The sequence below is a fragment of the Danio aesculapii genome, chromosome 16, assembly GCF_903798145.1.
Source record: "Danio aesculapii chromosome 16, fDanAes4.1, whole genome shotgun sequence".
NCBI lineage: Eukaryota > Metazoa > Chordata > Actinopteri > Cypriniformes > Danionidae > Danio > Danio aesculapii.
Genome location: NC_079450.1, coordinates 15,284,971 through 15,297,769, shown reverse-complemented (window position 1 = coordinate 15,297,769; position 12,799 = coordinate 15,284,971). Strand labels below are relative to the sequence as shown.

Sequence of the window (12,799 nt, the reverse complement as noted above, 5' to 3'; positions counted from 1 at the left end):
AATGAATAACATTAATATTTTAAAGGGCAGCAATCATGAAAATCATCTTTTGTAGGCTGTTTGCACAGAACTGTGTGCAGGTACAGTGTGTCCACAGTTATATTAGGGTTATAGAAACACAGTAATCTCTTTTCTTGAATTTCCAGATGTTAAAATAGGATCCAAATCCCTCCCATTTTGAGGCCGACCTAAATTTGAGTGCGGTTTCCCCACCCACTGAAATGATTGACAGCCGTGTATTAACATGTCTCTTTAGTAATGCGTATAATCATATCAGCAAGACAGGACCTTCGCAAAGCAACTGGAATAAAAAGATTTGTTCAGCTCTCTGTGATCATCAATCATCATCAAATGTGATCAAGAAAGAGTTTTACAAGTTTAAAACATTTTTAAAACAATACAAATTTGTAATAAATACAGCGATTTTACAGTCTTCATCATCACAGCCGCATGTCAGTACAATTAAAAAAGAAGATGCTTCAATATCAATTTCTGGATGTTCAATCAGGTTTGTTTTGTACATTAACAAAACAGATTTCCATGCAGCAGTGGATATTAACGTGTATCCTGTCACATTTGTGTGCAAAAACAGTGCAAAGGTAAACGTGCTCGCTATGTGTGCGTGCGTGAAGTTTGTAATGACATTGTGTGTGACTCATCGTTGCAATTCCACAACAAATACATCAAATAATCAATGGGAAAGTTCTTGCTGTAGTATTTTTTACAAACGTTACGCAAGATCTGCTTCCTTCATGTCTGTCACTGTGCTGTTTATCTGACGCAGCGGAGGCGGCGATTGAGGCACACTCTGACAGGGACGTGGGAACGGTGACCTTACTAGCATTAAAGGCATAGACAACAAAAACAGCTACATTGTGTTCAAAGCAGAAAAGTCCAATATTCTGAAAGGTATAATAAATAATCTGATGGGTGTTTTTTTAATAATTAATTTTCAGGGTTTTCACCTTTAAAGGACAGGACAGTAGAGACTATTGCCAGGAAAGTGTGGGGAGCAGAGTAAGGGGAAGGATCTGCATAGGACCTCGAGATGGGAATCAAACTCCGTGAGCAGCCGTGAGCAGCGCAGTGCATGCGTCAACCCATCAACCACTACGCTATTGGAGCTGAAACTTTACAGACACATTCTGGAGAAACAAATATCTTAAATCAAGAAAAGGGGTAAAATAGGTGTCCTTTAAAGTCGTAGTCATAAAAATTCAATTAATATAAAAATGATCTGTTTCTGTCTAGAAGAAGTGTATACTGAGCTAATAATTGATCTACACATTCCAGCACCACAAATAAAAGTTTGTTGTTGTTTTGCTAACAAAAATGAGACTATGATAAGACGATTCAAGATGTTCCAATATGGAAAACCATTGCTTTTTTATGTTGTGATGTTATGCATCCAAATTACTGGTCTGTCCCTCCAATCAAGTCATAATTTTGATCATTTGAGGATTTTGTGAACAGGTCATGTTTTATGTCATTTTCAATTCTGTATTAAACAAATTGTGCACACAAGTCTAAAGAAGTGTTGTTCAATTGACATACTTTAATAATATTCAGTATTTAAATTTTAGCCTGAATATACTTCAAATACATCCCAGACTCTACACTAGCATCTAACAAAGCAATAATAATGGGCTATATGCACTCAAGACTTTTAATTTTCAGCCAGGCAGCCCAAGGGCTTCCGGTGAACTGTCTTTCCATTATAAAATTGTCATGTTTAGGATGGGATTTCTTTAAAAATCAGCGATCTTCACTGTCTGTTAGATATACAATATGAAGTGGGTCTCAGATCGGACAAGAAGCACTACATTAAATTCCATTTCCCCCTGCCATGTCTTTAAAATATCACAGTTTATTTTACCCCAGTATTTTCAATGGAATTTCTGTGCTAGCCTGTTGCTAATGACAGAGCTAGCAGTTACATGGTCATTCGTCACATTTTATGCTTGAACAAATGAATGCTTAAATCTATTTAACTGAACGTATTGTAATTACATTACAACATCGATGCTGTAAAAACAACCTTGCGAAATTGAAAATAGTCACATTAGGTTTTCACTGGAAGTTTATCGTTGGCTTTAAAACTCTAGCTGTGCATAGAGCCCATTCTATTTAATCTACAAATAAATTAGCAGTATAAGTATTCGTTTTACTCCTATATACGCTAGATAAATGTCAAAGCCATCAGATAACATTTTTTCTAAATCTAGTGTAATATTGGTTATAATTATATATAGCCAGATCAATTCTGAGCTTGAAAAGAATCTCCTCTGATTACAGAACCTACAGGTCTGAAAGTGTAACTGGAATATTTGGCATTCGCTTTAGTTATCTTCCACTTAAGACATTATTTGCTTTGTAGTACGATTGTAAATGAAATATTTTTGGCCACTGTAGCACAAGGGTTTATTTTCAGAGCAGCAGCGTGTACTCTGCCACTTGAATTTCTTGCTAGGATCCAGCGTAACCGAAGCACACAAGCCTTTCTCTGGTTGATCAGGCTGTCCGACCTCCCAGAAAGTGAAGTTCACATTGGATGGTGAATTATTCTTGTTGCTCCAGTACCACTCAGTTGTGAACAGGCTGCGGCGCAGACTGATCCAGCCCAGCGTGGGTTGTATCCGTGACATGTTCGAGACCATCTTATCCTGGGCAGATTTAGCATTGAGTGTGGCAAGCTGGTCATACTTTTCTGAGCAGTACTGAAGGGACATGGACCAGTTCATGCTGTCTTGACCAAGCACAAACATCTCCGGAGTCAGCAGACAGCCATTCTGATCTAAAGACATACAAACAAATACTTTGTATTCAATAACAGCAGCAAAATCAAAGTAACAGCATAATGTCTTGAGATCCTTATATTAAAGATACACTGATTCTAAATTTCAGCCAATATCAATAGTTTATATATAGTTTCTTTTAAAAAAACAGTAGTTTATTTCCAAACTTTGAAGGAATTGCAAACAATTCAACAAGACCAAGTAATAATGGACGCAAGAAGAAAATATATTAATCTTAAAGGGTTCATTCTTATTAATTACAATAATTCTTAAATGGTTAGTTCACTTAAATCAAAAACTCTCACCCTTCACTTTTTCCAAAATGAACTTGTTCAGTTGAACATCCAACAGTGAGTACGTTTACATGGACATGAATAATTCGATTTTAATGCGATTAAGACAATACTCTGATTAAGAGTCTACCATGTAAACAGTGATTTTTGATGAATTTAATCAGATTAAGGTCATAATCGAACTAAAGAGAAATCAAATTAAGACATGTGGAGTATGCCAATTTTGGTAGCATTATTGAAGTGCAGTACAGACATGTAAACACCGCAATCAAACTATTACCATCATGTAGGACTTTTCGCCGCATTTTGCGACAGGATAGCCCACACACACACACATGCACACACGGCGGATAGCGGGGTGACGCAATGACGTTAATCGAATTATGTGCTATAACATATAACATGTATCATGAAGGTAACATTTACAAAGAAACTCATGTAAACGCCTTAATCTTATTATTGTCTTAATCAGAATAAGGCAAATAATTCGATTACTGATGTACATGTAAACATAGTCACTGACTTCGATAGTAGCCGTTTTACTTTGGAAGTCAGTGGTTATAGGTTTCCAACATTCTTTAAAAAGCACCTATTTTACCCCTTTTTTCAAGATTTAAGATAAGTCTTTTGTGTCACCAAAATGTGTCTGTAAAGTTTTAGCTCAAAACAGCCATCAGATTATTTATTATACCTTTCAGAATATTGGAATTTAACATTGCGCGTTTAACTTTGCACTGTTTTTGTGCGCAAATGTGACAGGATACACGTTAATACCCACTCCTGTATGGATATCCGCTATGTTAAGGTACAAAATAAACCTGATTGAAGCGTTTTCTTTTATAATTGTACTGACATGCGGCTGTGATGATAAAGACTGTAAAATCGCTGTATTTATTACAAACATGCACTGTTTTAAAAACGTTTCAAACTTGTAAAACTCTTTCTTGATCACATTTGATGATGATTGATGATCACAGAGAGCTGAACAGATCTTTTAATCCCAGTTGCTTTGCGAAGGTCCTGTCTTGTTGAAAAGATTATACGCGTTACTGCAGAGAAATGCGGCTGTGAATCAATTTGGTAGGCAAGGAAAACCACACTCCTACACCACGTTGCGGTCGGCCTCAAAATGGGAGGGATTTGGATCCTATTTTAATGTCAGGAAATTAAAAAAAAGAGACTTATTGTGTTTCTATCACTCCAATATGACTGTGGACACACTGTACCTGCACACAGTTCTGTGCAAACAATTTACAAAAGATTATTTTCATCATAGGTGCCCTTTAAAATATCTTCTTTCAACAGAAACAAAACAAACTCAAACAGGTTTGGAACAAGTGAAGGGTAAGAAAATGATGGAAGATTTTTTTTGGTGGGGTGAACTATTTATTTTAATATTACACCAGTGTGACTGTAAACAATTTCTCTCCTGCAGTCAAACAATATTTGTCCTGGCTATCAGCAGTTATTTAAACAAATCAGCCAATGGCATGAACATTTGCTTTTTTGCAGCATATTGATTGCATAAAATTAATATTTCTATCAATCACAGACAGACAGACAGATAGACAGATAGACAGATAGATAGATAGATAGATAGATAGATAGATAGATAGATAGATTGTTTAAACACTTACCTAGGTCCATATTTAAAGCTATTGCTTGACTGCCATAGATAGTGTTGGAATCCAAGCGTTGTGTCATATATACACCAATCTTTGTGTTCGGATGCCAGATGGTTCCAATGACTTGTGCCTCCACCAAAGCCCAAGAGTACTCAGTGCCATTCAAAGGGTACCATATGACATTTAAAGGCTGATCGTTCATTTTCACACCAGTAGTGCTGGATGTATTAGCAATCACCAAAGCTCCAGAGCGTGAAGAGTTAAAGTCTACCAGAAAGCAGCCGGAAAACATGCTTGTCGGCATGAGGTCAAGAATGAGTCCTGGACTGATCAGCCGGAGGGAAACACCAATGCTGGTAGAAATAAGCAAGGGCTTGTTCAGAAAATTTGGAAAGAGGGGCAAGATGTCTGCAGACGTTTGGACCGGAATACTATTTGCATTATTAAATACACCCTGACAGACTTTGAAGGCTTGATTTGTAGTTACAAAAAGCTGTTTGACACCAAAAATAGATGGCACAGGAAAACTGGCAACCTTGCTATCAGACACTTGGGGTTCCAGCTGGTTCACCACCATGTTGCAGGAGCAGTTTACAGTATCTAAGCAAGGATGGGTGAGAATCACAGCCACTTTATCAGTTGCACTTATTTCTCCCACCGACCCATTAATCTGCATCTGGAAGAGATCGAACGGACCAAGTGTTATGATTTCCTGGCTTTGTTCAATTCCGTCTCCATAATTGATGGTGACGATGTTGTCTCCGTCCATTGCATTGATAATCATCAGCCTAAAATTGAGGAACGTGACATTTGATGTAACTGAAAGGTTAAAGGATGCAGCAATCTTGGTGTAATTTAGAGCAGGGATCTGATACACCGTTCCAAGGTTTTGATCAGGCTGGACAACACGGGACTGAAATCTGCCCTCCCATCCACTCGTAGAAAGAACTGTGATGTTTTTATCGCTGGTGATTCGAAAAGACTTATTGGAGAACGCTAACTGGTATTCTTCAGCATCCTTTGAGAAATTCAAAGTCAAAATGGTCCCGTTGTTGCCAGCGGCTGAATTCGTGATGTTGCCACTCGCCATCTCAATGACACTGACAGCCGTGTTTGGGTGAAGTGTGGTGATTTTCAATAGGTTATAGGTCTTTTGAAAATAAAAAGCAATGTTCTCAGGGAATGCAGTGATGAAACTCGTCCCACGGCTGTCCATTGAAAGCCCTGTGAATTTTCAATCGCACAATGATTAAGTATGTCTTTTTAAAATAAATAAATGAATAAAACTATAATTTTCTAATCATTGTTGATACACCAAAACAGATTGCAGAGGTTAAAGGTGACATAAAATAAAAATCTGGATATATGTAGGTGTAGCTGAATAATAAATCCACACCAAAGTGAACCCTTTTCTTGGGGAGCTTCCAATTACAACCATTTTATCTTTATTTTTGCATTTATCTAAACTTGTATTCGATGTGGGGTAGGAGGAGTGGGAGTTCTGGTGGGCCCCTAATAGTATCCTTGGGGGCCCCTAAATGGCGCGAGCCCTTGGAAATCTTCCTAGCTTCCCCTCCTAGTGGCGCTCCTGCTTGGATGGGGAAAGAGGCACTCTTGGCCGATGTCTGGCCACAGGTTTCTCCTGAGCCAGCACATAGCGTGATAGATAAAGAATGGAAAATTACAGTGTACTACTAACAGAATAACTATTACTGAAGTGCTTTCAGAAAAGTCCCTGCAGTTACGTATATGTATGTGTCTGTGCTGGACTGGATGAGCTAACCTGTTGAGAGCTGTTCTGCCTGACAAGTGGTGAGAGGACAGTTGCCATTAAAGGGGAAAATACAAGGGAGAGGCTGAAGAAAGACCCCGATAAATATTGGCTGCCAGGGTTTAGAGAGCAGCTGTGGAGCGCCCATGCGTAAGACTCACGTTGTAAAGGGTTTAGCGTTGCAGCCCAGAGCTCTGTATGCCTTATCCGTTTGATTCATTAAATTGATTGAACTTATTTGAAGCATCTGACCGATTATTGAACTTGGGAAACTAGGTGATAGTCCAACAAGTGTGTACAGTGGTCCCTCGCTATAACGCAGTTCACGGCCACGCAGTATTGCGAATTTTTTTTGTGCAATTTGACATGCTAGTCTTCTCCATGACTCCTGTACAGTACAGAATGCGTTCAGCTTGCCAAATTAACATAAATCTTCAATCACTAGCAGTGTGAGTTCCAATAAGGACGCAAAAAGTGTTGTAACCGTCCACAGCAAGACCATCATAAAGGGGGTTGCACACCGGATGCACTGCACCGTGCATTTTAGAATCGTAAATACAGGTTTACAATAAAGTACGCACATCAGCGCCGCAAGTCAGCAGCTGTCTGTGGTGCCCAGCTACGACTTAAAACACTGTTTATATTTCTGCCGCACCACAGAGCGCCATTATTCAGATAAATGATAGGCGAATGTGTGTATCTGGTGTTACTTCCAACTGTCATGTGCGTGGCCTATCTGGTGTGTGACCCCTTTAAGTATGGAGTCTGCTTTAGATTTGTGGATCAGTGACTGCACTGGATGCCAACATTATCCGCACTAAAGCTAAAAAGCTTTATGAACCTTTTTACTGACAGCTATGAATGTTTGCGCCTGACAACAGGTTTAGATCTTTGGTTTCATTCTACTGGACTTAATTTTCTATGAAAATATGATCTTTGCGAGTGTTTAAATAAGAGTGAAAAGTGTGAAAATGTTGATGCCTGCCTGAAAAAAAGTGTATTAAGTGTGTAGTGAGAGGTTTTACAGCCTTAAAACTATAATAATTGTGAAAAATAAATCTGACTACTTCGTGGAATTCACCTATTGCGGGTTATTTTTAGAACATAATTCCCGCCATTAACAGGGGACCACCATAATGTGAAATTTGATGCATGTTTGTAATGAGGCAACAAACACATGTAAAATGCTGAAACGTTTATGCATTGTGTCAGCATCACTCAGCTCTTACTGTGATTTTCTGGAAACTTTATAAAACCCAGTCTCTTTTGTTGAGTATAATTATAATTTAGCTTATATTTTTCCTCCAAAATACAAATCTGGTGGCATAAAATGATCTCACGCCTTCAAACTAAACTAAACAAATCTACTACTACAGATTAAAAAATAATAAGTCTCTATGCAAACTGTTAAAATATTTTTGGAAAAATGAAGTATGACTATTTTGCTTGTGTGTTTTTCTGAGTACATCAATCTGTATATGTGTGAGAGAGCTCAAGTTGTGGAGTGTCAGAGCAGAGCTCATTAATATTCATGACCATTCTAAATATAATCAAAACTGAGCTTTTCATTCTATTGGTAAATTCTGTGGTGATAAATGAACATGTAAAACCATTTTTGGAGAACTTTCTTAAACTTACCTAAAACACATATCTACTAGATCAGGGGTGCACAAACATTTTCTTATGAAGGGCCAAACACCAATCTTAATTGAGGGTGGTGAGCCAAAGGTAAATATACCAAACTCTATTATATTAAAGTTGCTATTGGCGATTTCCTAATTTATTTAGTGTTTAAAAATAACTAGAATACATTTTTTATATTAACTAACGCAGTATAAATTAAAAAAAATATGATGAACTTATTACAGTAAACAAAATCTATCACATTTATAACAGACTGGAGATGCACTAGTCAAGCTGCACTTGTTTTTTGCCTTGATTTGCTCCCCGATGTCTTCTTTATTGTTGAGTATTTATAATTTTAAAAAATCTGATTCATTTACAACATTTAATTGAGAAGTTTATTTTCAATTTGCTTTTTTTGTAGCTCAGCAATAAAACAAACAAACAAAAATTACGTTAAATTAGAAATTACGATTTCTGTTAAAGGCATTCTCCCAAAACCCTCCCCATCATTTTCATCATTTTCTCATGTGGGATGGTGGGCCAAATCAACGGTTACCATGGGCCAACTTTGGCCCGCGGGCCCTAGTTTGCACATCTCTGTGTTATAAGCTAACAATTTTGAACCCATGCACTCTATGGCACCTTTAAACGATTGTACTTGATATTAATGGCTTTACGTTTCTGAGTATGCTGACATTATTGCACTATGCACATCTACAATTCACACCAATTTGCATAAAATAAAGTTTACCTTTTTAAAGCATTAACAAAGACATTTTAATAAAAAAAAATTAAGAAGCAAAAATCTGTTTGATAAAGAAAGAATATATATCTGAATTTGAAATGTTGACAGTGTCAAAAATGGTATTGGTGCACCACTAGTAAATACATATAAAAAGGCAAGCATGAATGAGATTTCACTCAAAATATGAAGTACCTTGACTGAACATTAAAGCGGTTAACAGAACAGTCAGCATCATTGTGTTTTCTGCCCTGGCAGTTCCTCCTTCATGGACCAGTGTACTTCTGTGCAAAAAAATAAATAAATAAATGGATGTTATATTGTGCCCAAATACAATCAGCTGATCTACATAGTGTTTACTGTACAAAATTAACAAAAAAAAATGAGTAGGGTCTTGTTACAGTTAGTCAAACTAGTGCTGAAACAATACTATGTGGATATGCTTCACTATGTAAAACACCTGTTTTCAATATTTTTGTCTCTCATTTGCTGCCTTCCAACCCTTGTTGAATATTACTGATATGTAAAATAATTCAAGATATGGTAAACTAAATAAATAAAACACTAATAATTAAATAAATAACATTATTTATTAACCCAGTCTTTAGTGAAATTTCAGAAATCATTCATCATCATCATCATCTCATTAAGTTTAAGACAATTATGTTTTGTTTTGTTTTTTTGTTAGTTGTGCTGTTTCATTTTACCGTATTTTACCCTATTTTTCTAGTCGCTTTTGGCCAATGTAATGGAATTTTCCAATGATAATTACATGCATTTATATGCAGAAGGCACTCAGATTACAAAAAATAACAATAACAAACTCTAAAGTAAAAAAAACATTAAGTATACTGTATAGGCAAACTATACAGTTATACAGAATATATAAAACAATGATAATGAACAACAGTAACAGTTTTCAGCCAATAAAATGTTGAATAAATGTATATGAATGAATAAAGGGGCATTAAGAGTATTAAATATTATAAACAAAACTATTTAAAACACTAGTTAAAACATTTACTAATCAAAATAAACTAATATTTTTAAGTTATTCAACAGCAACCAGCTGATATACAATGATTCGTCATTTGTGTAAATGTTTTGATAATTATATAAAAACATTTTACAGGAGAACATTCAGAGATGTTTATACAGTTCAAAATATATATAAACAAACAAAGAATTGATTTGCTAACATAATTGAAACAAATACAATTTAAAAATGTACCTTATTATCTTGGTCAGTGCTCTTCCTCTATCTCAGCAGAATAAGCAGTGCGTTCTCTGTTCATTCAGTGAAAAAACATTTGAAATTCAAAAAGCCTTTCTCCTTTCCCCATGTGGATTTGCATAAGACACTGAAGAGATTTGTCTTGTTGATAAAATCAACAAGTTTCATATTACAAATGTCAAAACTCACTAACACCTCGATAAGAATCCATACTTTGTTCAATCTAATCAATTAATGAATCAAGTTTCAGCGAACAGTGAAATTTCCTGTAAGAAATGGTGTTAGTTTTATTGCTCAATATGAGTGAAACAAACAATATTTTCCAAGTTTTTGATCAACTTAAGTGTGGATTTGTGTTCTTCACTAATGCTGCTATGACCAACAACTGATCAACTTGTAGATGTGTTGTGTAGATATAAGAAGCTTTATATATATATATATATATATATATATATATATATATATATATATATATATATATATATATATATATATACACAACAACAACTGCGATTGCATGCCTTCGGGCTTTCTGAGCTGTGCCATTAAAAAAACACTGGTGTTCGGTCACAGCCTTCAAGCTTAAATTTGTGTATTTTCTCCACAGACATATTTGGTATTCAAAATACTAAATTTCCTTTCCTGGAGAGGTTAGTGGCAAATGAGGAAATAAGCCTATTTGGATTTTTCTGATATGGAAAAAAAATGCCTGATACTAATCAAATCTTCAAATAAAAAAAAGAAAAGAAACAACAATCACTGCTCAACATTTGAAGTGGATCAAAAAAGTTTTTCAAAATTGTCCCGGGACAGGATTGGATGTTGAAAAATTATTTTAGGACAGCTTTGATACAAATGTTGACAATTATACCTTGGTTTTATATTAATTTATAGATCAAATGCATTGAATTTATTCACATGGACATTGATTGAACTGCCTCCTGAAACAGCAAAAGCTCTTCCAAATGGAAAATGTCAGGACCACCCTGGTCTCAAACACTCTAATTTAAGCAAATGATATCTTAGATCCCATGAAAAAAAGAAAATATACAGCTGTAATCTAACTTATACAACCCACAAAGACTAAAACAATATAAAAAGGTAGCTTTTCTAAATATCCAGAGTTTTATATAATCTGCATCTGTAAAAGCTTTGTGTAGTTATAAAGTGATAACTTTGATAATATTTAGTCCGAGGATTATAAAATTACAGGATTTTAAATATACTGCTCTGTCTAATTATTTAATATTGTTGTATTTAAAGGGATATTTCTCTCAAAAATGAAAATGTCCTCACCATTTACTCACACTCAAATGGTTCTAAACTTTTATGAATTTCGTTCTTTTACTGAACACAAAGACACTCTGAAGAATGGAACAAAGGTTATGTTAATGGCTGTTCTTTTCATTCTTCAGGATATCTTCCTTTGTGTTCAACAGAAGAAAAAACTTCATGTGTTCAGCTGAGGACAAAAAAATAAAGACCTGCCAAAAGCAAAAGTGCATGCACTCAAAACGATTTCATTCATCTTGACAGTGACAGCGGATTTCTCCTACACACACACACACACACAGTCGGACTACAAATGGCATTATATTATTTACATAGCACAACCTACATAAAGAAAATGGGAAAATCTGTAATTGTTAGGTACAAGTCCTGGTTTGGACGATGAACACTAAAGGTGCCAACAATCAGGTGGTTTGGTTTGATGACGACGATGATCCCCACTGAGACCCCCTCAAGATGGAGGACATCATGAGTTCATTGAAGTATAACATTAGCAAATATTGTGGGACTTACACCTCAAACTCTGATGATCACAGGATTTTCTAGCAAGACAGTCAGGAATGTAGGCATTGGACAATAACCGGTTTCAAGGTTTCCTATGGTATATGTACGTTTATGTATGACAATTTTATTTCGTTTTTTAGTATCTTGAGCAGAAAAGAAAAAAATTATTCAAGAAACATTTTTAAAAAAAAATCTCTTATACACCATAATCCAAGCCTGCTATAAACCTGAACAGTGCAGTGGCTTGCTTTATATCCAAAAACAAGGAAGATAAAGATGCCATTTTATGTTGCAAAGGAATCTGTGTTTTTAAAATGAATGAAGATAGCAGAAGTCAATGATTCATTTGAATTGTTTAGCTTGACATGTTTACTGTTCCAAAGTATTTTAAATGTCAGTTAAAATAAAACATATTGTGTTCGCAGTGGGTAGCATGTTCACCTCACAGCAAGAAAGTCACTGGTTCGAGCCTCGGCTGGGTCAATTGGCGTTTCTGTGTGGAGTTTGCATGTTCTCCCTATGTCCGCGTGGGTTTCATCCAGGTGCTCCGGTTTCCCCCACAACTCCAAAGCTATGTGGTACAGGTGAATTGGGTATTCTAAAAAATAGACCATAGTGTATGTGCGTAAATAAGTGTCTATGGATGTTTCCCAGTGATGGGTTGCAGCTGGAAGGGTATCCGCTGCATAAAACATATGCTGGATAAGTTGGCGGTTCATTCTGCGGTGGCAACCTCAGATTAATAAAGGGACTCAGCAGAAAAGAAAATGAATGAATGATTTGTGTTCAATAAGGGAAAAAAGTAGTTTTTTTACCCAGACATTTAAAAAGAGAATTACAATACCATGGTATTTTTATCCAAGGTCATCATACCGTCCAAATCTTATACAGGCCCATGCCTACAGGAATGAGCCAATAA

At 35.9% G+C, this 12,799-nt stretch overlaps 1 protein-coding gene across 1 annotated transcript; it reads right to left on the bottom strand.

The window, feature by feature from the left end:
• Window positions 1-1,424: 1,424 nt before the first annotated feature.
• LOC130243776 (uncharacterized) lies at window positions 1,425-5,406 on the bottom strand. The gene is made up of 2 exons (XM_056476069.1): window positions 4,726-5,406; window positions 1,425-2,794 (listed from the first exon to the last, which is right to left on the bottom strand). The coding sequence occupies exons 1-2, from the start codon at window positions 5,387-5,389 to the stop codon at window positions 2,355-2,357; spliced, it is 1,104 nt and encodes a 367-aa protein (XP_056332044.1). The 5' UTR covers window positions 5,390-5,406; the 3' UTR covers window positions 1,425-2,354.
• Between the last annotated feature and the right edge of the window lie 7,393 nt (window positions 5,407-12,799).